The sequence below is a fragment of the Ambystoma mexicanum genome, chromosome 7q (genome assembly GCF_040938575.1).
Source record: "Ambystoma mexicanum isolate Mex_15411 chromosome 7q, UKY_AmexF1_1, whole genome shotgun sequence".
Taxonomy (NCBI): domain Eukaryota; kingdom Metazoa; phylum Chordata; class Amphibia; order Caudata; family Ambystomatidae; genus Ambystoma; species Ambystoma mexicanum.
Genome location: NC_090941.1, coordinates 1,131,100,505 through 1,131,128,130, shown reverse-complemented (window position 1 = coordinate 1,131,128,130; position 27,626 = coordinate 1,131,100,505). Strand labels below are relative to the sequence as shown.

The 27,626-nt window shown below is 46.5% G+C and overlaps 1 protein-coding gene across 1 annotated transcript in view; it reads right to left on the bottom strand.

The window, feature by feature from the left end:
- Positions 1 to 11,308: 11,308 nt before the first annotated feature.
- The window catches only part of LOC138528226 (extracellular calcium-sensing receptor-like), a 109,924-nt gene continuing 93,606 nt past the window's right edge, over positions 11,309 to 27,626 (bottom strand). Inside the window, exons 4-5 of the mRNA XM_069639683.1 lie at positions 23,027 to 23,150; positions 11,309 to 12,228 (exon numbers count right to left, since the gene is read on the bottom strand). Coding sequence (XP_069495784.1) covers positions 11,309 to 12,228; positions 23,027 to 23,150 — 1,044 coding nt within the window. The remainder of the gene's footprint in view (positions 12,229 to 23,026; positions 23,151 to 27,626) is intronic.

Here is a 27,626-nt window from a genome sequence, read left to right as displayed (position 1 = left end):
CTAGTGAGCAGGTCAATTGTTACATCAGCATGCAAGAGAATGCCATAGATTGTGTTTAACCAATCTTGCACAAAAGAATGCTGTGTTGAAAACATATAATTTGATAAAGTTTTAAGCATAACTTCCATATCAGTGGAGATTAAACATTTCCAAAATAGGGTGCACAATCTCCAATTATAGATACCAGCTAGAGAGGTTAGCCCCAGCTCATAGCAGAACCACGCAATTGGCACACATTGGTAATTGTAAAACCCGTTTCCAGAACTTTGACTCCCATCTATCTATAGAGTGGAAAGAGGGGGACAGTTTCTAACCTATATAGTATTAAGGGTGTTACTTTTGTTTTCCAGAAGAGCAACGCAGGTATGAGGCAAAATTTGCCATATCAATGCAGTATGATTCAAGCTTGTGACATGGCTGATATCAGCTTGCGTTCAATGGCCATTAAATGTTTTGATGCATTGGGCACGCCCTCAAAAACCATTCCTAAATAGCTATAATCTGGAACAACTGATAATCTAACATGATTGATAGACCAGTGTCTCAGGCTACGACCCTGATGATTAGGCGTAAACATTGATATGTGAGTTTGGTATTAACTTTGAGTTCATTATCAGTGATGTAAACATCAAAAGCCGTCAGTAATTTCTGAAGACCTAATGGAGTCTTTGATATTAACACTAGGTCATCGGCATACATTACTGCCTTAATTGGTACACCGTTGATTCTAGGGGAGTCAGATTGAACCAAATCAAAAGCATATTTAATATCATGGATATAGTAATTAAAGATGGCCGAGGTCAACAAGCAGCCCTTCTTGAGTCTGCGTGATGTAGGAATGGGAGCGGATAGTAGTCCATTGAGATTAAATCTAATGCAAATTGATGTATGTGAGTGGAAACTGTAAATAATATAGCATAGCGTAGGTGGACACTGATCACTAGCAAGTTTCCAAATCAGTTTTACACAAGATATTGAATCGAAAGCAGAGTGTAGATCTACAAATGCAAAATATACTTGTTGTTTTATGATCTGACATTGGGCCTCATTACGACCCTGGCGGTAAGTGAAAAACGATGGCGGTAAATGGTTACCGCCATCGTTTTCCGCCAGGTCCGATCATGACTCCTGACCGTAAACTACGATGCCAATAGCGGCATCGTAGTTAACGCTGCCGCTAACTGCGCTAAGGGTGCGCGCACGCGACCGCCCACACCGTACTTAGCGCCATGGCGGAAAGGTACGCAAATGCCGACCCAAGCGGACATGCACCTAACGCCATCACCGAGGCCGCTAAGTACCTTACCGCCATGGTGCAAATAACGCCATCGCGAACCAACCGTAAAGGGCCAATTCAAGTGAATGCAGCTGCCACAGGTGCACAGAAACAGCACAGGTGAAGGCAATACAGACTCAGGGGAGTACAAAAAGAGCACACCCCACCCCTACCCACACCCAGTCACACTCCACAATGATGGCAATACGACTAGCAATGTTGGGGCTGGAGGACCTGATAGCAATGCATGTGCTACTACAACAGCAACAACAACAACAACAGGCAGCACAGAGGAGACGCAGGAGGAGAAGGAGGGCAAGGCAGGCCCAGCAAGCCCCACCAGCACAGCCAGTACCACCACGCAGGCAGCCCCCAATCCCACGCATCAGAGCCAATCCAAACAACCTCACTGCTGAGCAGATCCACACCCTGTACCGTTTGGACCGGGACACCATCACCGCCATCGTAGACATGACACACGACGACATCGTCAGCATGATAGAAAGTCCAACCGCCATCCCCCCCCTACTGAAGGTAGTAGCTGTACTCCACTTCCTGGCCACAGGCACCTACCAGCACACAGTGGGGCACCTGCATGGCATTTCACAACCATTATTCTCACGAACACTCATCCAAGTGCTCAATGTCCTCCTCAAGCACACAGACGACCACATCTCATTACTACGGACTGCCCAGGAGATTGCAAACACCAAAGTGGGTTTCCATGCACTAGCCAGCATACCCGGTTGCATTGGTGCCATCGACTGCACCCATGTGGAATTGGTGGTTCCACGTGCCATGGAGGTACCGTACCGCAACCGGAAACAGTTCCACTCTATCAACGTGCAAATGGTCTGTGACTCCAACAAGATCATCACACATTGTTGTGCCCGATTCCCCGGATCAACCCATGATTCAATGGTCCTGAGGAACTCCACAATACCACGCTACATGGAGCGACATGCAGGCCCAAGATCCTGGCTACTCGGTGAGTGCAATGTCATGGAAGTGGGCATGGGAATGACGTACCAGTGCATACTCCACCTGGCAGAAAGGGGGGGGAAGATGCATACTCCACCTGGCAGAAAGGGGGGGGGGGGAAGATGCATACTCCACCTGGCAGAAAGGGGGGGGGAAGATGCATACTCCACCTGGCAGAAAGGGGGGGGGGGAAGATGCATACTCCACCTGGCAGAAAGGGGGGGCGGAAGATGCATACTCCACCTGGCAGAAAGGGGGGGGGGAAGATGCATACTCCACCTGGCAGAAAGGGGGGGGGAAGATGCATACTCCACCTGGCTGTGAGTAACACAGAGAACGGATACAGAGGAAGGGCACTCACAATGCACAAAACCCCTCTGCATACATAGGGTGATGGCATGCAAAACAGGCCATGGCAGCAATGAGCATATACTGGTTGCATAGTGTGAATCAATTAGTGCATGTAGAAGTGAGCCAAGGTAACAGTTCCATGCCAGCCATGGTGGAACTTCATGTTCCTGATCAGACAACATGACTGACACATACATTCTCGCCTACATACAGGTGATGCAGCCTATCCCCTGAAGAGGTGGCTCCTCACGCCAGTCCGGAACCCGCAGAACCAGCACGAGGAGGACTTCAACCGTGCACATACACGTACTCGTGTGGTCATAGAGCAGACATTCGGCCTCCCGAAGGCACGGTTCCGAAGCCTCAGCAGGTCTGGTGGGGCACTCCTGTATGGCCATGAGAAGGTGGCAAAGATCGTCATGGCATGTGTCATGCTGCACAATATGTGCGTCAGACGGAATGTGCCCCTGCCCCCTGACGCAGAACTGCAACCACCTGACGATGAGGATGAGGAGGGTGCAGATGGGGCGCCACCACATGGAGGAGGCGATGCACAGGAGGGGCGTGCCATGCGCCAAAGTATCATCGACCACTGCTTCTAGCACACACGGCTGGTGTTTATCGCATGGAGACTGCACTTGGGGCACTGTGTGTCTCTGGGACATGCACACTGTGGACTGTACACCAATAAAGCACACATACGCAATGAAAATGTCCACACATTTCTTTTTTTGAAAGAAAAAAGTGTATTGGAACTATGAACTGTCGTGTCACACCCCCTCCCACTTCCCCCCTGCACACCCCAACACACCCCCTCCCACCTCCCACCTCCCCCCTGCACACCCCAACACACCCCCTCCCACCTCCCACCTCCCCCTGCACACCCCAACACACCCCCTCCCACCTCCCACCTCCCCCCTGCACACCCCAACACACCCCCTCCCACCTCCCACCTCCCCCCTGCACACCCCAACACACCCCATGTAGCTGTCAACAGATGCCTGTGACCGTGTCCACAGGCCGTCACAAGCCCCCTCTCCCGGCACCCGGGGCACCCCTGGCTGTGGAGCGCAGGTTGCGTCCAGAACGGCGCACGGGGCTGCTCTGCGCAGAACTGGCAGTGGAGGATGTCCCTGGCTGCCCCTGTGCATGCAGCTCCTGTACTGTGTGGGTGAGGTCAGTGACCGCACGATGCAAGCCCGCAAGTTCGGCACAGATGTCCCTGGACATGGCCTGCATGGCATCCCTCAGGGTGGCAGTGCTCTGCGCCACTTCCGCCCTTAGTGTCTCCGTGGCCTGTTCAATGCTGAACCTAGCCCCCACACATTCCGCGGCATGCTCATCCAGCATTGCGGACAGTTGATGCTGCCGCTGAGTGATGTCCTCGAGGGACGGCTGGCCGTGCTGGCCCATGGCCAGTGCAGGTGGAGTGATGGAGGGGCTGGTCCCCTCCTGTGGAGTGTGGACAGGGCATGGGGTGGAAGGCCACTCCTCTGCCTCAGTGTGCCCCTGTGTGTCGCCCTCATGGGGGCTGGCGTCTGAGAAACAGGGGGAATGTAGTTGGTCAGTGGGGCTTCTGACCTCCTGCTCCATGTCCGAGTCAGAACATGCAGCTGTTGCAGCTGTCTCCCCGATGTTGCTGCTGGCCGCTGACCCCCTGCCTTCTGTGGCAGGCAATGTCGGTGGAGGTGGAGCAGCTGCTGCTGGCCTGCTGCCAACAGGGGTTCTTGCCGGTGGGACCTCCGGTATGCCTGCAGTGGGACCTGCTTGTCGTGGGGTCTGCCTCACTGCAGCTGAGGTTGAGGGTGCAGGGAGGTTGTCGTTGGACTTCGCTCTCTTCGGCGCAGGGGTGTCCTGGTCCTCTGGGTGTGATTCTGTGCCTGTGGTGGAGCAAAGGTGGGAGGGCGTTATTGATGGGTCTACAGACTTCTGAATGACAATGGTTGACATTATTTTGGCCAGTGGATGAGGCAGATTTCAGGCAGTGCCATGCAGGTTGTCTCCTTTTGGTGTGGTATGTGGATGCAGGTATGCGGGTGCCAGCAGTGTATGCAGGGTGGTGCTCGCATGTGGCTATGGGCAGTATTGATTTGTGTTGCATTTACACTCTAGGGCAACCTTGTGCTACACATGATTGGACTGCTGTGACTATGGCATGTCTTGTATGAGGCACCTACCTTCATCGCCTGATGTCGGGGCTCCCCTTTCCATCCCTCCAACGCCTTCGATGGATTCCATGCCGATGGTGATAGCACAGATCTCCTCCCACGGTTGGAGTTTCAGGGGGGATTCCGACCCTCCACCGGTTCCCTGGGCAAGGTTGCGGTTTGCCGAGATGACGGCTCTGACCCGTATGCGCAGGTCATCCCAGCGCTTCCGGCACTGCTGTGGGGTGCGGGGTACGGTCCCCACCGCGCTGACGCGCTCAGCCACCAGGGCCCAGATGGCCTTCTTCTTCCCGATTGCTGTCCTGGTCATTTCAGGGGAGAATACAACACCTGCGTTGTCCTGCAGGGTCTCCGCTAGCATGCAGAGTTCCTCCCGGCTGAATCGCTCCTGGCGCTGGCGGTCACATGCCTTTTTCACGGATTTTGGCATTTTCGGGAACTTGGGTGGGTGGGTGTTTGGTTGGGACAGGTGTCAGGGTTGGGTCTGGTGTTGTTTGGTAGGATGGCGATGGATTGTGTTTTTAAAGATGGCCGACGGGCTGCTTCCCGTTCCGGCGCGATGACGCTATTTCCGGTTTGGCCTTTTACGGCCGCCGCTAATTACGGTGGCCGTAAATTACGGTGGCCGTAAATTACGGTGGCCGCTACTTACGCTGGCGGAAGGGCACCTTGCTCGCTTAGCGATGCCGGTAGGGGCCTTTTCCGCCATGGCGTTAATTGCATTACCGCCATGGCGTAATGCTCGTGCGCGATGGGTCGTGATGTGGCGCTCTTTACGCCATCGTCCCACGGCGTAAACGCTCATTACGCCATGGCGGTAATGACGGGCGATTACCGCCAGGGTCGTAATGAGGCCCATTGTATCTTAAGTGCATTGAAGCATAGCAGATTCACACTCGTGCCCATCCATGCCACAAAACCTGATTGTTGTGGATCACGACACTTACATTGAAGAATCCAAGCACAGAAATCTCTATGGACAAACTTCGCAAAAATAAATTCCCGGTGTGTCTAATAGGGCTATAGGTCTGTAATTTATGGGTAATGACCAGTCACCTTTTTTAAAAATGGGGACAATCAATGAAGTATTCCATGATAACAGCAGGGTTTTGGTACTTAAAATGTGTTGAAATAAAGTAAACAAAATATTAGCCCATAGTTCAGGGTTATCATTTAGCATGTTATTATTTAGGCCTTCGGGTCCAGCTGCTCTGGATCTATTTGCTGTTTTAATGTACTGAATGATGGTATCAATGGGACATTCAAGCAACCATTTTGATTTCGTTTTGCATGGTATTAATGAAGTTATCAAACTGCATATCAGTGTATAGCTCCATAAAGTGAGAAACCCACTGTTGTTCCTGGACTCCATTTGCTTGAGCTTCTATTTGGTGAGCACAGTGCCGAGTATTAAGTGATCTCCATATGTCAGCCGAATTTCTAGAGGCTAAGCTATTAATCATTCTTTCTCCATCATGCTGGAATAAGAGTGATCGGCGCACTCGTACCCAATGGGTGTATCTACATTTGGCAGAGCGCAAAGCAGCATGAGGGAAGGCGGAGGAAGAAAATAAAAGAAACTTCAGTTCCTTTTGATATGCAGCTCTTCTTTCTTTTAGATCTAAATTAAATGTATGCATATGAGTTGTAGGATGAGATTTTAGAATCAAAATATTATCTTTGAACTGATCCAAGACATGAGTATATTTGAATGTGGGGTTGTAAATGGAATGCCATGTCACCATTCTGTTGACTGCTTGAAGCTTGTTGGCAGCCCATGTCTTACCACTATTAATCGTAAGAGGTTGCATATGTCCTTGTCTATTACATATGGTTGGGTATTATTCCGTTGGACTTCTAAAAGAAGTAAATTATGGTCTCTATGCTGTTGAGTTACTTACACTAATGATGAAATTTGCAAAAATAAGTGTGGATCTACATAGATGTAATCAATTATACTGACATAACTATCTCTATGCCAAGTTATTTGCGCCGGTATGTCACCCACACCAGCCCCATTGACCATTTTGAATCCTCTCTCAGTCATGAAATCAGACCATCGCCTGGCCTCTTGATTGGCAAAACCCTTTTTGCAATGAAGACAGTCAAGATTAATATCACCTGATAATATGGTAGCTGTGATTTCTTGCGACGTTGCAATGATCTATAACATGGTTGTCAGCTCTTGGTAAAAATGATCATCAGTAATCCGTAAGGGATTGCAATATATGTTTAGTAGAGCGATGTTACCATTTGAGCTCACCAATTTCACCAATGTATGTGTGCGCCAGGGTTCCAATTTAAAGTCGGAGGTCAGCTTGACTGCCACCAGGAGGCCCGACAACGGTCGTCCCCTAATCCCCCTTATCGCTGGTACCAGAGAGGTCTCATAGTTGTCCCACACCAGAGCAGTTGACAACCACGTTTCTTGAAAAATCAACAGGTCAAAGGATTTGGAAACGTTTTGAGTTGAGGCCTGGAGAAAGAAATTACCTCTATTGTTCCAAATGCATAGTGAAAAGTTGGCAGTGTTATGTAGATTTGGTAGTTATCTTATTGTGTACAAATTCCTAGTGGACTGATACATTTGCGTCTGGGGAGGAGCCACGGTGGGCCCAGTCAAGGAGTGGGCTGATGGCTCAAAGTGTTTTTGTGATCGTTCCGGATCTTGGGCGATCAAAAACCCCATGTTGAAGAGCGACATCTTCGCCTTCCATATGGTGTTTAAGACCACTCCAGAAGGAATCAACAAACGCACGACTGTGAGATCTCGGCCTGCTATGAACTCAATCTATTCCAAGTCACCAGTCGTGTTGACTTCCAGATCCACAACATCGTTAAAGATGTTAAGGACACTCCTTCTGTTAAGGTTGTGTACATTGAACTGGCCACCTCGACATTTCATTATTAAAGAGTGACATTGAGGATATAGTTTGCAAGAATAATTCAGCTTCTTCTCATTGTTCGATGTCCAATTGGAACATTTCTTATGAGGGGAAGGTATGGCTTGTCCCGGAGTAGTTTTACATTGCTTGTGCAGTAGAGGACCAATTGTGTTATGACCAAAAGAACTGGGACTTGGTTGAGATGTGCCATGTTATGAACGAAATTTTGAAAGAATTTGAGAGCCTGTAGAAATACATATATCATCATCTGTGATGGTAAGTGATGGGTGGGTTTTAGGAGTCTCTGGAAATGGAGTAATAGACTTTAAAGAGCTCATCCATTTGCAAATGGAATCCACTTGATGTGATTGCTTAGAGACTTTTCTGTCTAAATGCTCCAACAATTTAAATAAACTTAAAATAGTTGTATTAATGGCTGACAGGGTAACCTCCATCATCATGGGGTGTGATGAATGTGAATGTGTGACGGTCTTCGATCGTTGTCGGGGTTCAGGATGCACATATAAAGATGTATCTTCCACTATGCTAGAAGTCATGGAAGCATTATCTTGTTGTTCCAACTGATCATTACGTATGGAAATAGCAGATTCGCATTGGTTGGCATATAATGAAATGTTATCTCCATCCTGTGAGCTGTTACTTGAGGCATCAAAACAAACTGGGGACGCTGGAACAGAAATATGATTAGTGACAGAGACCCTATCTGAGAGTAGAAGTGTAGAATCAGAAACTAAATGTGGCATATGTTAGGGAGATTTCTCACACAAGTGCTTAATTCTCTCTAATTTAGAGCCCTCCAGCTCTTTTGCTATATTTTGGGCCTTTGAACTTTTCCTTTTCAATGTGTTTTACTTTTGTGTCCTTTGGTTATGGAGTTTTTAAACAAACTCCAGTGGCATCATCTTTTTCTATGTGTCACACAGCACCTTCAGTGCAGTGGCACAGGGGCATCTTTCTGACTCCCCAAGGTTTAAATACCTTCCTTGGGACTGACTACTGTCTCCCAGGGCATGTAATGTTAAATTGACTTTACTAGTATCTTTGAATTTACTGACCCAGCACATCCTATCCTACTATAGAGTGCTGGGGGGGTTGCTTAGCTTCCCCTGAGTAAAAACACTGATGTAACAGTAAAATGTTACCTTTTCCTATTTTAAATGGCTGGTGGCAGTGGTTTAGATCAACTACCATGATTTTTCGCAACCGTTAACAACGGTAGCTAAAAATAAGGGGTAACCATGTTTTTCAATATGACGCCCCAAACCTATCTGTAAAAACAGACTCCGGTCATCTTTTTTCGCCGATTAGCTCTTTCAACCGATAATTGCACTGAGAACTGCGTCACTAAATAAATATTTTAGCAACCCCTCCACAAAAGGCTCCATATGACCCTGCACCACCATCTCGGGTATCCCCACGATCCGAACATTGTTCCTGTGGGAATTGGATTCTAAATCATCAGATTTCATGTGTACTGCCTGTAGTGCCTTCCTGTAGGCTTGCAGTTCCTGGTTTTGCATCCCCACTGTATCCTCCAGATCACTGACTCGAGTTTCCACCTCTGTGATCTGACCACTTTCCTTGTCTATTTTAGCATGTAGGGAGTTGATGTTAGTGACAATGTCATCAAGTTTGGAGTTGACAGAGGCAAACCTTGTTTGCATTGCGGTCATGTAGGGACTCCTGCCACTGTCTCAACTACTGCAGCACCTCTTTGTGGTGTGCTGGGATACAAGTCCATGGGGCCTTTCTTGCCCTTCCCAGTACCATGGGTCATACCTGAACAGCCCCACAGCAGCATCCCGAGTCACTGGTGACTAGGGTGTTCACACAATAGTTTCCAAATGGATGCTACCCCAGTCAGGGTCTATGTAATTCCATTTGCCTGCCCCGAATCAGCCAGCAGGGATGTGCCTCCAGCTGTTGCTGAGTTCAGTCCAGGCCTGAACCACCAGCACCTCCCACCTGCCTCAAAACCAGTCCAGTTAATCCGGAGCTCACCAAGTCTGCGATGTGAAAGTATCTGATCAGCAGCAATATTGCCAGTGTCTTATGCGCATCCGAACCTGTATAGCCTGCACACGGCTCACAAGGACTATAGACTCCCAGCACCAATGGAACCCACACACTGCTCCTGCGATGCACCTGCCGTCCTCTGTTATAGGTGAGATAACAGCCCTCAACTGGAGCTGCAGTTGCAGCAGTCACCATACGCCCTCAGTGAAACAGTCCCACAGGGGGCTTGACTCATGCCTTAATAAAGATGTCGATTGTATGGGTCCATCAAGGCCAACAGCACCCATTCCGGCTTTAATGATGTCACTGAGGCCAGCAGTGTAGGCCTCTCCTGCGATGTAGAACACTGCAGCATGGCCCTACAGGCAGGATGATGTAGCGGTCATGTTGCGCAGGGCGCACTCACCAGCAATCTGTACCGCAGCTGGGTTGCCTTTCCCACAGCGGCCACTTCCAGGGTTTAGGCATGCAGGCACCAAGCCAGCCTCCAGGCCCCAGTCAGACCACGACCCTCCAGCGTCCACACCCGACACACCAGAAGTCCCCAGATCTGCTGATACTATAGCCGGATCACCGCATAACTCAGCCCGTATGTTGACGCCCCTTCAAGGAGTTGTGGGCTTGCAACGGATTGCCATGCGGTGCTTACTGAAAAGATGTTATCATGGCGGGATATTAAAGGACACAGAGCTGCAAGATTAAGCAACCATGTCTGTTCGTGCTCAGCAGCGTCCCCATAGATTCATACCTTTGACTGTTCATGATGCAGCTATGTTTCAGGTTATCTATATATGCTAAGTAAATACATTAATAATTTGTTCTTGGCATGCCATTTTAATATGTGATTGTGTAGGCAAGTAAACTATGAATTATTTTCTTACATTTCAAAACCTTGTGCCACTGTGGGCCATGGCTGAAGTCCAAGCAGCATCTGGTGGATTGTTTTAAAGACCTTTTGAGAAACTTTACGAATCAGTTTTATTTTTATTTTTTATAATTGATTTAGTTGAAATAATTCAAACTTTCAATACATAAATTCAGAAGTATTTTTTGCTCACATTATGCTTTTTAGTAAATGTGATTCATTTTTCAAAGTGTCAGATAACAGTTGATGTCATCATAAAGGGTTTAATGTCCTGAGGCTATTTCCCTGAGAATTGCATGTGCTATGAGAATATATCTAGTTATAATGACTAAGGTTCACTCATATATAATACATTCACATATAACAAACTAGAAAATCTGATGAACCAAGAAGGATTAAAACATCTTACCCAATCTCTCAGACTTCAAGTCACGTTAAACATCTCCCTCTGTCAGCAACCTATGATTCTCAACTCAAGAGAAGGGAGCAGTGTCTATTGAGGACTACAGGGGCCTCCATGATGAAAGCATGTCAGGTGTTTGGTGTTAACACATGAATGATGCTCTCACTGCCTACTGTGAAATATAGTGGCTCTATCTCTCCTTTCCCTATGGTCTGGTATTCTCCTTGCCTCAAGCCCTGTTCATGAGCACATGGGGGCTGGTGCGTGTGTGAATATGAACCATTCTGTTACACAGTACAAACCTACCACCATTTACACCTCTAACATTTCAGATAGATCTCATTACAATTTGTTATTATCACCATGCTTTTTGCCAACCATATATTGCCTGCTATTCCTGTCAGGTTTTATCAGAATGATATAGCATTTAGGAAAGAATATACAGCCGAGCAGGCCAGCACTGGAGCACAGGATGGCAAACACCTCCACGGCCACCATGTACTTCCCGCGGGTGCTCAGGTACGCTGGGATGAAGGAGATCCACACACTGACAAACACCAGCATACTGAAGGTGATCAGCTTGGCCTCGTTGAAGCTCCCAGGGAGATTCCTTGAGAGAAAGGCTACGATAAAGCTGACGGTGGCGAGGAGGCCCAGGTATCCTAACATGCAGTAGAAGAAGATGGCATCTCCTTCATTACATTCAAAGATAATCTTCTCATTATAAGACTTAAGATTCATTTCTGGAAATGGCGGGGAAGTCATTATCCAGATTGTGCAAATAAGGACTTGGACCAGAGAACAGAAGAAGACTATACAGGTTGGTGTCTTTGATCCAAGATACTTCCGTGCAGAGCTGTTGGGATTTGTTGCTTTAAAAGCAATGACAACAATTATAGTTTTGGCAAGAACTGAGGAGACACTGATTGAGAAAATGACCCCAAAGACTGTCTGTCGGAGCATACAGGTGAGCTTCCTGGGATGGCCGATGAATATGAAGGAGCAGAGGAAGCAGAGCATGAGGGAGAGGAGGAGAAAATAACTGAGCCCTCTGTTGCTGGCTTTGACGATGGCTGTGTTTCGGTACTTGATGAAGACACACAAGATGGAAACATTCAACAGAGTCACAAAGCTGGCAGAGATGGCAAGGATTATGCCAAGTGGGTCTTCATAGGAGAGGAAATCAATCAATTTATCAACACATTTGTCATGTTTCTCATTGGGCCATTGCATGCCTGGACATTTTAGACATGTGACTGCATCTGAAAGAAGACAACACAGTGTTATTAGACTGTTGTGCTACCCTTGGGAAATGTAGCTTCCAAGGACCTATCTCCTTGTCAGAACAGATTTGTGAAAAAGTGTAACATTCAGAGAGAAGGTCCACAATACTAATAAATATGACTTTTGATGTTATTGTTTTATCTGTGTGTACTTCCTAATTATATCTTTTATTATAGCTGCTTGTGTACTGCCTGGTGGACACTGACCCTGCCTGCTCTGTTATCTTTGTGCTTTACACATGTATCACATCTGTAGGCATCTCTGGCAGCAAGGGAGGGTCAGAGCAATGTGACTGCTGAGGACAAACAGTGTTTCTACGTGTGCTCTCTTCCTCAGAGTCATGACAGTGAGAGTGTGTCCGTTCCATTACACATGAGGATGTGGAAACCCACCGACAGAGGTACACCAGTGGACAATGAGCTCCTCACCAAGAGATGTCCTGGCTTCCAGATCAAGTCTCAGCTAAGGGCCATCAACTCAATATGAACCCCCTCCATGCTTGCACATGGAGGGTTCCTATACCATGCCCAGCCGGAGAACAGAAGTCATCGGTCTGAAACTCCCTGTAAAACCAGCCAAGTTAGATAGTGCAGAATACAGAGTTAGCAGAGCCTCTGACAGACCATGTTTACTTTCCCATTCCTCTGTCTCTTCCACCAGCATGAGTGATCTCCGGAGGCCTCACAATAGACCACAACAATGTTTACTCCATCATTCAGAGCGGATAGGAGTGCAGTTCTAAGATCTTAGAGTAAATGCTGCAAATATTCCCCATTCATATTCCTCTTATTCTGTAAACATGTTCATGTTTTTTATAGGTTCTTGTTCTCTTCTACTTTTCCCCAATCTCACTTCTCCTCTTCATCTCTTACCTTATTTTCAGGGCCATGAACAAGGTCCCTCAACCATTGAAACAATAAGATTTTGCATATCAGCGATTGAAAAGGAGCTGAGGCTTAGAATTTGTTTTCAAAAGATTAGATTAAAATGATTAACACACATCCAGCTGTTGATGGAAACCATTGCAGACAGTCAAGAATCATCATGAGATAGCTCCAGTAGAGCGGTTGAGCTGCAGCAGAATGCGGGACCCAGGCAGCATAGCAATGCCACTTACATCCTATGCATTCAAGTGATGGGTCGGACGCTAAAAGACTTCTCCTGTTACACAAACTGTAAATGCATATATTCCATAAAGAATCTCATCCAAAGGATACATGAGGGCTTTAAGATAACTGTTGGAGAGATGTGCGCTATACATGGGCCGGTGGTAGCTAGGGCATGATATGATATCTATATATTTAAATGTTTTTTTATAACACAATTCCAAGTCCAGCGCGTTCGTTGCCCCTGTACTATCCTCCGTTCATATGATTTGGTATTTATAACACGCCCTTACACAAGTGTTTGTGGTGGCTAGGGAGAGGGTTCAGAGTTCAGGCTAGAGTTTAGAGAAGGGATAAGTGAACGGTGAACAATAACTAAATATTGAGGGATGAGTTCATGAGTGGGTAAGGGATGGAACGGGTGGCAAGCGAGCATGAGCTTGGGTTGGAGGGGGTTCATTACTGTACAGCACAGCTCTGGAGAAAAGGGAAACATGTTTCTAAAACATGTTCTGGTACTAGACTCATTTGTGTGGTTGCAGACACATGTGCACAACTAGGCTAGCAAACATGCACACACATGTTCCTGTGTAGGCATGCATGCATCGTCATGAGAGCATTCAGATACACAATTCCTAAGAATGAGATAGTACAGAAATCAGATTGAAAATGATATAGGAAATGAAGATCATTTACAGACAGTGGTGAGTATTTAGTGGGTTTTATACTCTTTACAATAGAAGGTTATTTACATGATTTTTGCGTGGTATAGATGTAGGCTGTGGTAGTAATGGAATTCATTTTTGGAATAAAATATTTTGATATGTGTGGGAATGAAACTGTTGTTAATCTTTGGCTATTATGTAATAAGGAGTTACAGGCTCTGAATTGTCTAAATGGAGCAACAGAATGACCTAATAAGCCATGCATGATTGAGACTTGGCCTGTGCCATAAAGTGACCTAACACACTGCTTAGGGATCACAATTAAGAAACTCCACATTGAGGGTAAGGGATCTGCCCAGGGATCACATGTGGGGAGATTGTGGATATGAGCCCTGGTCACGGATGCAGAGCTCAGACCAATTAGTAATTAAAATGACATAATCTTGCCCTTGCAACGGTTGCCCAACACATCTCATTTGTTTTTCCACCCTTTTCCCTACTTAAGCAGCCCTCCAGCCTCTTTTCCTTTGCAGTTGGTGAGCAGGTGAAAGTGGATCTAGGCCATGAGGCCTAAGCCCCAACTACCTTCTTATCCCTGCCTCTTCCTTTCCACTCTTAACTTTTAGATCATATGTATCTCTCACCCGGGGATCCAAAGTGAAAGGCAGATGAAGAAAAGGGCAATTCCTGTTTGGACCTGTTCAGACCTGAGAGGAGCCAATGCCCGAATCTCTTCTCAGACAACAGGTAATCACGCACCAACATGTGTTTCTCCCTCTGTCCCCACAGGCCATCCCCACCAACAACATTGCCCTGCTTCTAAGACATTGACTCCACAATGGAGCAATCTCGCCCACATCAGCCGCAAGCCCATCAGCACCACCTCACCATCCACAACACCGAAGTTGATGTTTGCCATTGTCCACTTAGCTGTCAACCATGCAGCAGACATTGCCAACCTCATCACTACACACAACCTTAATGCAATCTTCATCACAGAGACCTGGCTGACACCCACATCCTAGACGTCCTTGTCCCCAATGGCTAAAGCATCCAACTCAGAGACTGGCCGAACAAGACAGACGCAGACCTCGCAGTAGTCGAAAAGACCTTATGGCCATGCATCAGACTTGATGTCAACAACATTGGCGCCTTGGAAATCCTGCCACTTCCTGCTATCCCCGACAGATACAGTCACTTTCCATCTCATCTACAAACCATCCAAACCCAACACCGCCTTCATCAAAGACTTCATCGACCTGGTCACCACCATATCCCTAATGCACACCAAAAACATTTTTGTTGGTGACTTCAACCTCCAAGTCAACAATGCCACCAAACTGATGAAGGAAGCTCTCCTCAGTCTTCTCACCACCCTAAGCCTCACACAGCACATGAAAGACCCAGCACACAAGAAAGGTAACATCCTTGACCTAATCATGACTGCTCTGTCTTCCCTCCACTGCAACTCTCCTCTCTCGCTTGCTACCTGAGCACCTAGCCGTGCCTTTCAACATCCTGCACAACACCCCAGTTAAGAAGTCCCAGCAGATACCCATCAGACAAACCTATAATGGAAGCCCTCAAGGAAGACCTCACCAACCTTCACCTTACATAGACCAAATAGCCTCAACCGAACTGCAAGTCTTTACTGGAAGCACTGAGCACCACCCGCTCAGCCTCCATTGACCAACATGCACCTCTGACACAACGCACCTGCAAACCAAATCCGTCAGCACCGTGGTACACCAAGAACTCAACCTCAGCAAAAGAGTAATCAGGAAACAAGAGTGCCACTCTAGGACCTAATACCTGGTTCTCCTCAAGGATCTCTGAGCAACCAGCTGACAACTAATTAACATGGACAAGGCCTACGACTATCAGAACACCATAGCAGAAGCCGACAACAAAAGCAAAGGCCTCTTAAAAGTGGTCCTGCACTGTGTCAACCCACTAGCCGCCCCTGCCATAGCACAATCCATAGAAAAAATCCACAGCCATCAACACCTTCTTCATCAACAAAATCAGCAAGATTTTCCAGCACATAGACAACAGCCCTGCATCCACAGACCCACCTCATGTCCCTTCTCATGAAAATCTCCACAACCTGGACAACATTCAAGAAACTCTCAACAGAGGACCTGGTAGAAACCCTAGCAAAGCCACATTACATACAGATGACATTCTCCCAGCATCCATCCTCGAAGACCCTCCCTGCAGAAGCTCTCCTTCTCTACCTGGTGATCATCAACAGCTCCCTAACTCAAGGCACCTTCTCTTTGACCCTAAAAACAGGAACAATCCTCCCTCTACTAAAGACACCCACTTTGGATCTCAAGATCCTAGGTAACTATCGTCCCATCACCCATCTTCCCTTCCTAGGTAATATCATTGAGAAAGCGGTTGACGCACAACTGCAGCAACACATCAACACCAATGATCTCCTCCAAACCTACCAATCCTGGTTCCGACCCAGATGCAACACAGAGACAGCAACCATACAAGTGGTCGACGACACCCTCAACATCCTTGTTCATGGCCACCCCTGCCTTCTGGTTCTACTCAACCTCTCAGCCACTTTCAACACAATAGACCACCAGGCACTTATGAACACCCTCAAACATTGCCAATTTAATGTGGGCACGGAGGGGTCCGATTGATTGGGTTGCAACAAAAAGTTATATTCTAAGTTATATTCTAAGGCTGATGGTATGGTACCAGGTAATTCTGGCATCCCAGAGTTTTTTTCATTGTTTACCCCTGTGGTTAAGGAGGCAGGGAGTATGATGGGAAAGAGTCATCAGCCACAGGATAATAAGTTGGGGAGGTTGTTACAACCTGTGTTGTCAGGAGGGTCTGTCCCAATAAGAACAGATTGAAAGATAAGAAGGATGGGGAGTCCGCCAATATTGCCGGCTGTTGAAGCTCCAAGGGCTCGGAGGTCACTAACACAGTGTAATGTGAGCAGGAGGGAGGATGCAGTTGCCAGAGTTTGTGGAGGGGCAGTCCCACAATTTGTCACTCGGCCCATTATCTTTGAATCTGTCTTCGATGAGGAAAACAACGTTCAATTGACCCTACTGGCCTCAATTCCTGCATTAAAATACATCTCTTCTGCAGATATTCAATGTGTCCACCTGTACGATCGTGAGTGGCGCAGTAAATGTGTGGTCTTCTTTCATTCAAGGTGACTGTCAAGAAGAGTTGTTGATACATGTATTTGAGACCTACTATCATAAAGTGAATGAAGAAGTCTCCCACTGAGAAGGAAGGAAAGACTGGGATGGTCGTAAGAACAAGTCTCTCCTAATTAATATCTACTTCAATCCCAGGTCAAGCGTGTTTTAGAGAGTTAGTAATGAGATTAAAAACGCTCTGCTAGACTGGGCGAAGAAGGGCCCATTGTCCTAGGTGGAGACTTCATTTGCAATTGTTTGCTGACAGTAAGAGACCATTCGGAGTTGGATGACAGTGCGACAAAAAGTATTAAAATTGGTCATACTAGAAGGGCTAATTATTGGGCAGGAGTGGTCACTCTTTCTATCCAGATGGGATTTTACTCAACCAAATTTGATGGGGGACGGTAAGCTAAAGGATATTCCTACCGGGGCGACGGGAAGCTAAAGGATATTCCTACTGGGGCCAATGCATTCATCTCTACAACTATTGATTTTATATTCACGAGAAGCATAGACTGCACCAGGCTCCATCATCTAGCGATCACGCCCTCCTTATGCTTACACTTCTAATGCCCCCCTTGGTGGATAAGAAGGAGACTATGGGTGATGCAAATATTCTCATAGAGGGACCGGGCGAAGACTGACCCAGCGCAGCTCCAATGTGAGGCTAGCAGATAAAAAGTTGTAATCCTTGTGGGAGGGACTTAGCTCAGAGGACAGGTGGGGCATGTGTTTGCCGGTATTGTTTTGACCCTCTTGGCAAAACTAGGTAAAATAGGTGAATTGGTCCAAGAATACCCTCGAAAGCTAATCAACGAAGGTCATCAACACACGTTCGATAGGAAGGTGAGTGAGAAGAAGCGACTGCTTACTAAAGAAATTAGGCTGGTGAAAAAACTCAAAGGACAAAATATGTTACAGGAGTACATGACCATAACTGCACTGAATCAGAAATACAGGTTGTGGAGTAAACATTACAAGCCAAGGACATATATGCACAATAATCAGGCCATACTGTTAAAAGTGGTACAAAAATACACACAGGGAATATGATGGATTCTAAATCAAAAGCACAGACTCCAATCAGTATTACAAACATCAGGGGTGGCAGAGGAAGAATGCAGTAATTTTTCCAAGTCAAAGTTTAGTGATGATCCTGCTCAACCAACTCAAGGGTGGGAGAAGGAAGTGCAGCCACACGTGTGGGATGCTTCGTTTGAGAAGGAGGACCTGGAACTAATCATTATGAACCTTAATAATTCCAGGAAAGCAGCCCAGACGGTGTGACAAATAAGGTCCGGAAAAATACTACGTATTTATGGGCTGACATCTGAATAGAGTCCTAGGGCTGCCAGATTGAGTGCTTGTGAGTGCAATTCAATTGGAATTGGGTTTGGTTTTGTGGTGGACTCAGCTCATGAAGCACAGTCTTACTATTTTTTGTTAAGATGACAAAAGCAGAACAACTACAGAAAGACTACTTCCTGAACCTTACAATGCAGAAAGGCTTGAAAGCCTTCCTCACCAAATTCAAAAAAAGTGTGAAAAATGTATGGCTGAGTTGGACATACAGGGTCTGGTCTCTGATGCTATTCTAAAGGCAAGGATAAAAAGATGGGACAACATAGCAGATCCAAGTGACGTCCCCCCGGAGTTAAGAGTCTGCAGACTGTGTGGTCATAAAACAGAATCACTCCAACATTTAGTAATAGACTGCCAAAGTCTAAGGGACAGAAGGATTCCTATGCTGGGGCCCTTTGTTAATTCACCAGCGGGCCCCATAGCAGTGGACTTGTGCCCAGGCTCCTGGCGCTTGCCATTGTAAAATTTCTGATTAAGATTTTTGAAAGCGTCGATGAAGTAATGATGTTAGCAAAGGCAGATGGAACTTGGGAGGGTATTACTGTCTTAGGTTTCAACTATTCTGATTGATAGAGGCAAAGGTGTGGGGATTCTGTGTAAAGTGTGACTGGTAGGGCAAGGGAATTTGCCAGATAGTATAGATAATAGTGTTGCTTGGCTTGGCTCTTTCCTTTCTAGCTTAATTTAGTGTGGCCCATTCTAGTTAGTGGATCAGGGATTTTTCTTTCTATATTGATTTTTGCATTGTTTATGTCTGTGTTTTTATTGTAATTCACCAATGTGAGGTCGATGCGACATAATGTAAGAAGTACCATGTGTAATGCAAACATTAATACAAATAAAGACAAGAATAAAAGCACTGAAGTGAGTCATAGGTCTTTTTAAGGTTAGCGGTTTGTAGACCACATTTATCTTTTTCTTGCACGCTTTTTGTAGTCGCGGGATGGCATTGATCTATCAGTCTTGGTGCCTTGCATGCCTTATTTGTAGGCAATGCATTGTGTTGATAATTGTGTCAATCCTTTGGAACCAGTGTATTTTGTTCAGTGCTGGTGTAATATGGTCTCTGGGTTTAATACCCAGGATTAGAATTGCAGATTTGTTTTAATAAAATGAATCTGTGTGCTTATTTTTGTATGATTATTTTTGTATGTAGTCCAATGTAGAGACCATTAAAAACAGCTAATCATAAAAAGACCTATGACTCTGGAACAGACAATTTACTGAGCATGAAGACTTGGAAGATCCAGACATGCTCAGAAACCTAAACAGATGTTTAAGGGGTCACCTGATTGCTGCAAATACTCATCCAGTTATTGTTGTCTCACTTCCGTGCCTTAGAGCTTCAGGAAAGTCATAGGTGGCTGCTGGAATATGCTGCTCAAATCCCCCTCCCCTCCAGCCCTCCTTTCTTGAACTCCACACTCTTCACCTGACCCCCCCACTCGCATCTGCTCCCCGTGTGCGCACTGCATCCACAAGGTAATCACCAATAACTAAAGAAATTAGTACAGGGGCATGCTCATGCCTCAGAATATCCAGGAGTGTAAATACTGGGATGAAGTGCATGGACGAGGGAATACAAAAAGATTGTGGATGTGTGGAGATCTAACAGGGGAAGAGGTAGATAGGTGGACATGGCGTCTACCAGGCAGGAGTAGTGAACAGAGGTGGGCAAGAATCAAGGTAAGTTAATGAGGTGGCCAAAAATCTAGGATAGTTCAAGAAAGTGCGACAGCAAAGTTCCGTACATTGTCAAGTGTGATGACGGAGCAGCGAGAAAGACTCCCATGGGGAGGCTGAAACGCCTTCGAATTTGCTGATGACTGGAGATGGGTCTCCATGAAAGTTTAAGTGAGATGAGGAAGATCATTCAGGGGTGCAGGAGATTAAGCCTGACAGCCATTTTGGGGGAGATATTGGGCCTCATGGTTGCCGCCGGTACCATACCGGTACCACCATGGAGGAAAGGGGAATTACCACCCCATTCCAAGGTTGGCGGGGCAGTAATTCCCCCTTTCACCATGGCCCTTCCCCATTCCCATTTTTGCCCCATAGGGCATAATGGGAATGGGGAAGGAGCTAATTAAGGTACCGCAAATTGTAGTACCGTAATTAGCACCAAGATCCCTTTGCGGGTCCCAACTTTAACGGCTGGTCTACACCAGCCGTTAAGGTCGTGTCCCACAAAGGACCTCATAGTAAGGCGCTAAGGGTTAACGGTCACCGGTACTCTTACCGGTGACCGTTAACCCTTACCGCCTTCTGTGCAATGAGGCCCATTGACATGAAGCTCCTGGTTGTGAGTCTTGCTGGTGTAAGGGGTGAGGGTATTTATTTGAATTGTATTTTATTTACTTATTTTGTTGAGCATTTGTTAGGCACCTACACAACCGAATTGTGTTGCAAAGTGGTATCAGAGGGGATGGGGATGGCCAGAGTAGAGGGAAGGAAGCATGGGAGGGGGTTCAAAGATTGCTGATATCTGGAAGAAAAAGAGTGGGAGAATGGATGATGTGGGAGTGAAACTTAGACTGCACGGTGCCTTCATCTGGCATATTGTTACGCTCCACCTGGCTCCCACAGGGGCGTCGGTGGTCAGACCCGGACAGCGGTCTCCACCCACGTGATGTGTAGTGCAGTGATGACTGACTGGGTCTTCCCTCCTAATCATGTCTGCTTAACCCGTAGAAATATTCTCCTGCAAGTGGAGAGATGGATTTAGCCACTTGTGGATTCAAGTGATGGCACCCCCACAGTCCTCCCCAACTAATCACCAGAGAGTATTCACTCTGAGTTTCCTGGTGAGGACCAGTAAGTATTAAGTTCATAGAGTTCAATATGTCCGATGTTCACTCTTGTTCCCCCCTTCCTTTCTTGTCTTGCTGCTGGCTCGTGAAAAGATGCTCTTTTGGCAGCTGGTGGCGCTCAGGTAAGAGTCTGTATTACCCGGCGCTGTCCGGTAAATGTTGCATGAGGAAAACGTGTTGTTTTGTCTCTCTTTACAGATGCGGCACGTGAAAATATGAAGAGTCACAAAAGGATGGCTCCGGTGGTAAATCAGGTAAGTCTATGGTGGTAAGAATTATATTTGTTGGTTCCCTCGGCTCACCTTGTGGTTTTCTTTTGTCTCCTAGGTGCCGAAGTTCCGCGAAGAAATGATGGAGGCAGCGCCGACCCGAAGGATGCTGTGAAGACTGGTGAGTATGGCGCGGCGCTGCAGCTGGAGGTGCGGCGCGTGCAGAAATGATGTTCTTTACAGGTCCGGAGACGAGATGGATCCAGAATCAGGTGTGGAATAGAAATAAGTTTGTTTTCTAACCTTGTCCCTTTCTTTCCTCTTTGTTTTAGGTGCTCCGGATTTGAGCCGGGCGTGGCAGAAGACTGGATGCAGGCTGCAGGCACGGTGAGTGTTACACTGCTGGATGCAGAATAATGCAAAGCATGTGTTGCTGGTCGGGCGTGGTTTAAATAGCCTCAAAAGTAGTCCCAGGTAAGAAGTCCCTAAAACCACACCCGAGTAAAAAATAGTCCCTGTAGAAAAATAGTCCCTTTCAGGCTTCATGTTGGATTGGAGTCATTTGCAGCATGGTCTGCCTGAGGTAAGTAATGACTATGAGCCTGGTGCCTTAGGCGCCAGGACTGATTCCTACTATGAGCCTGGCGCCTAAGGCACCAGGACTGAACCCAGATAGCCCCTAGCCGGGGCTGCTGAGGTTTTACTAAAGCTCTAGATGCCTGCTCCCGGGGCTGTTGGGCTTGGTCCGGATGCCTGGGGGTAGGCATCATGACACATATGCCTGACTGGTACAGAGATGATGGCGGGTTACTCTGCGGTGAAGGGGGAAGGAGGTTCATTGTGTATCATCAGAAAAAGGTGTTACGAGAAGCCAAAGAAGAAGATGAGTTTGCCAAGGAAGAAATGTTGAGAGGAGAGGAGTAAGAACATACCCTCAGGGGGCACCTCCTGGGAAAGATGTGTTAGAGTTTGTACCAGAATTCCAGGAGATAAAGATTCAATGTTCAGCAGGGCACAGGGCAGTGCCGATCATGTGAGTGTCCTGGTAGCCTAAGAGATGAGATAAGTCAACTAAGGTGTTGAAGGTACCAGAGAGTTCAGTAGAGTGTGGATGGAGGAGCTGTAAAGAACGAGTTGTAAGGAAGTTGGGCATTAAGTAAGCGTAATTTTCTCTGAGTGATGGCTAGGGTTGGCATGTTGCCTGGCATTGCTGCTGCTATTATAATTCAGAGAATAGCCTGTCATTTTGGTTCTGGACTATTTGAGTGGGTGGGACAAGATTCATATGCAAGCGGACATCTCTGCTATGGCACAGAACAGAGAGTTAAAACATGGTTGTAAACACTTGTGAGTCTATACTGTCCTATAGAATCTGCTATTTTACCATGTGCACACTCAGTAGGCGAGAAATTCAATTATGGGCAACATTTAAAAAGTAGTCAAACCTGTGCCATTGCTGATCTCTCCTTGTGAGCAGGGGACACAGTCATAGCAGCACACAGGCTCCCCCACTCTGGCTGCCTTTCTGTGCCCGGGAGGGCATGCGTCACTGCAGACAGCGCGCGGAACCTGAAATAGGAACATAAATATTCAAAGCCGAGAAGGATTCACACGAGCCATATAATGACCAAAACATTGATTATGAGCTAATTATGAAATGATATACAATGTTTTCAGAACAGTATATGCAGAAACAAGAGCATTTGAACATTTTTAAAATATACTTTACTGAATGAAAATAGAATCAAATGGCAATGACAATGTATCTCATCCACGTACACATGTTTTCCAAGATCTCTCTCCATTACCTTGAAGTCACATGATTGCAGCCAAGTCTTCCGGCATTGAAATGATTTTTGATATAGAAATATGTCTTAGCAACAGTATATTGCCCGAATTCCCAATACACTTCCATTGACCTTACTATCCAGTGAGATATCACCAGTGAGCCAATATATTATTACATCAGTACAGTATAATAGAAGAGAAAATAAAATATTTGTAATCATAATCTCTGAACACGGCAGTATTACTACCAATCCTGTGCAAAGTGCAAATGTATTATTCTGAACACCAAACAAATTAAATTTCAACATTGTTCAGATCTTGACAAACCTAAATTCTGGAACACATGCAAAGCATACAACAATCAGAAATGAACCAGACATGAGCTTTTTTTTCACAACAAGTCTTTATTAGTGTACCAATGACTAATTAGTGTACCCCCTGAAGTGCACTGGATGGCACAGCGGAAGAGCCATCACTTGGCCGAAGTCCGACCAAAGTCAGGCCCATCTGCACCCATCTGTACGACAGACGGGCTATAGACCCTTCCAAAGGTTAGCTCCCTGTCTTATTCCCATTCCTCCCATGATTCGCTTTGCACCCCCTGACACAGCTTTCCCCTCAGACTGCCATAGGGAGGACTGTCCTTAGCTGGGCCCTCCTACTCTCAAGGACCATCAGGTTAAATGTCTACTGCTTAACCCACAGTCTCTTCCCACGCACGCCATTGACTGTTTCACGTTCCTTCAGGAACATGATCCTGCTCTTGACTTTGTCACGGAAACATGGCTCAAAGCTACCTTGGCTCGTAGCCTGGCCCAGGCGCTACCCTCCAAATTTAAGATTTGTAACCTAGATAGGCTCCCACCTAGGAAGGACAGAGGGATCACCCTGCTTTATCACAGTGAGTTAATATGTTTGGCTTTCCATCTGCAGCACACTATAAACATGGAAGCTTTGCTATTGTGTGTTTTCATCTCTGCCACCATCACCCTCCACTTCTTGCTGATTTAACACCTCCAGGGACCTGACCCTCTCTTCCATGCTGATTTTCTGGCTCTTGTGGCTGATCTTAGACTTCAGCTGGGGTACAGCTTGTCCTCAGCGATTTCAACTTCCATCCCAATGACCATGCTGACGCTCAGGCGGCTCGCTTCATCATTGCGTTGGAAGAGCTGGGTCTCTCTCAGGTGGTTTTGGGGCCTACCCACCAGCTGGGTAACACTATTGACCTTATTTTTTCTCCCCCTTTGCTGGTCACCTCTTTTGCCCACCTCCCTGTTCTTTGGTCGGATCATGAGATCAACTACCAGAAGGCTGATGAATTAGCTCATCACCTCACAGTTACTCTGGAGGGAGCTATTAACTCCATAGTGCACATGATTCATCATCATGTAAAGTCTGAGACACTGAACAAGTGCTGGTTTAATGACTCCATTCTCCACCTTAGACACCAGAAGAGGTCAGCAGAACGTGACTGGTATAAAAATCCTTTGCCCACAACCCTTGCCGCCTACAGACTTTTAGTTAAAAGGATGCTATCATACAAGCTAATTCTTCCCTTCATAACTCCAGGATCACACAAGCTAAATCCAGCTAAAAGGAGCTGGTCGCCCTCTTGAAGGAATTTAAAGGAAAGCCACACATCACAGTCGAACAAGTGAAGAATTGACTGGTGTCAGAAAATTCACAACTCTTTTGCTGACAACATTTCCTCCCACCAAAGCTCCATCAAGAATACCAGGAACTCAAGCAACACGGGGAGGGAATTCTGGATCGACTCTCCTGACCCTAAATCCCCAACAATCTCTAACAAACCTACATTTCAGTTTACACCCAGTACTGAGACTGTTATCTCCCAGCTTGTCACCAACATGAAACTCTCCTCATGCCGGGGGGATGATTGTCCATCTGGACTCTTTATTGGTTGTATTGATGAGCTGTGTACTGGGTGACAAAATTGGTGAACCTTTCAATTTTACGAGGGATGTGTGCCTCTCTTTCTTAAGGAGGCATGGATCACCCTGCTTTTGACGAAAGATAATCTCGATCCCATGTCTGTAGACATATATCATCCCATAACCAATGTCCCGTTTCTTCTAAAAATTCTGGACAAGTTTGCATATTTACAATTCCAGAGTTTCATTGAACAGGACAATATTCTTGGAATACACCAGCCATGCTGGACCTTAAAGCAAATTTGTTGAATACTGCCGATCACGGTCATCCAGCGCTCCTAATGCTTTTCGACTTATCCGCCGCCTTTGATCTGTTGGATCATGCTTTATTAGTGGACAGAGTACATTGCATAGTAGGCTTCTCTAGCTTTGCTTCACAATGGGTTGCTTCCTTTCTTGGCCCACATAATGCTAGAGTAGACACCGGCAAGGTCTGTTCCAGATCAGCACCTATTGGATGTGGCGTCCCTCAGGGGTCCTGTATCTCGCCCTCTTTGTTTAACTTCTATATTATCCCATTTTTTAGACTTCTATATGGCCTGGGTGTCCTTTATACTAATTACGCTGATGACACTCCGGTCGTCATGAAACTCTCGTGCCTGTATGCCCAGGATTTACTGAATCTCAACACCATTTATACTGCTATCCATGACTGGATTGCAATGAACTCCTTACACCTCAACACAAAAAATACTGAATTACTGATGGTAGCCTCTGGCCCTAAAATTAAAACCCTACCTCTGGAGTATAGCAGCTTTACCATCTTTAATACTGTTAACCCTGTGGCCAAGAAACTGAAGACCCTCAGTGTCACACTGGACGCCGAACTGACAATGAACCAGCATGTCTCCCAGATTCGATCCTCTTGGGGCCTCATCAATAAGCTGCTTTGCAATATTCAGCCATTTGTCTCGCACAATCATACATTCGTCTTGGCCTCTGCCGTTGTCAATTCCCGCCTCGACTATTGTAACAGTCTCCTGAGCGGATGTTCCCAGTCTAACTTCTCCCAACTGCAGATCACTCAAAATGGAGCTGTGTGTGCCATTTCTGGCCTATCCAAACGTGCCCACAAAATAGTTTCTAGGCAAGATCTGCGCTGGCTCCCCATGAAACATAAAGTCACACATTAGATTATTACACTCACTCATAAGTGCGTGCACAATACAGCCCCACATTTTCTCATGGAACACTTAAAGCCCTATGTACCTTGACGTATTCTCAGATCCAAGGATCAATTCAGAGTTGTGCAGCCTGAGTTTAGGCTGGTAAAGCCCGGGGGCTGCAGCTTTGATGTACAAGGGCCCACAGCCTCAGAACCACAGAAATGGCAACTGAGCTTAAGAAGAGACTGACAAACTACCTTTTCAACTTCCCCTCTGACTGAGTCCAGTGTTTAATCAATCGCTCTCCCCTGACTGATATGAATTCTAATGCCCTTTTCCAACTTGCCCCATATGTTTGTTTTGTCCGTCTCTATGTGCGCTCTGAGGCCCTTGGGCATGCGACGCGTTACAAATTAAATAAATAAATCATTCCATTCGCTGTGAACTCCATTACTTGTCCCTGCCCTCTAGTTCTCCCCGAGCCCTCTAAAAGGCCCTGACATCACTGTGGCTATTATTCAGCAGCAGTCAGCTGATTCTGCTGGGGATCTTCTGACTTTTACCACTGCTATGACAGCTGCCGCAGACTTATTGGCTCCCTTTAATGTCGGTAAAACCTGTGCTCAGCCTTCTGAACCTTGGTATTCAGCTGACCTTGCCAAGCTTCGGCTGTCCCGTGGGCAAACCAAACGCAAGTGGCAAATGTCATACTGTGACTAATCCCGCCAGGCTCTTCGTCAAACCACGGCCTTCTATCAGGCAGCCATCGTGCTAGCTAAATGTGCATTTTGCACAGCTTAGGTGGAAGCCTGGGTAAACTCCACTAAAGAGCTTTTTAAAGTAGTCTGCTCTCTCTCTCTCCTCTTTCTTTGATGACAACTTTGTTATTATTCGTCAGAAACTTTCCCTCCTTCGACCCGCCCTGAGGACCTGAGCATGACCCTTTCCATCTGGTCTACCTTTCCTCTCTTCATGCAGTCTGCCGTGATTGCAGCTTTAAGGATATTTAGCCTAACATTGCGCAGCCTCTTACAACAGAGGGTAATGTTTCCTTTTCATCAGCTCATATTCCTAACTCTCTTATGCGTGCTCTTAGTCTTCCCTTGCTCAAAAAACCTGATCTTAACCCTTCGACTCTCTAATTTCCGTCCCATTTCCCTTCTTTCGTTTCCTATGAAGCTCCTTGAAGCTTTGGT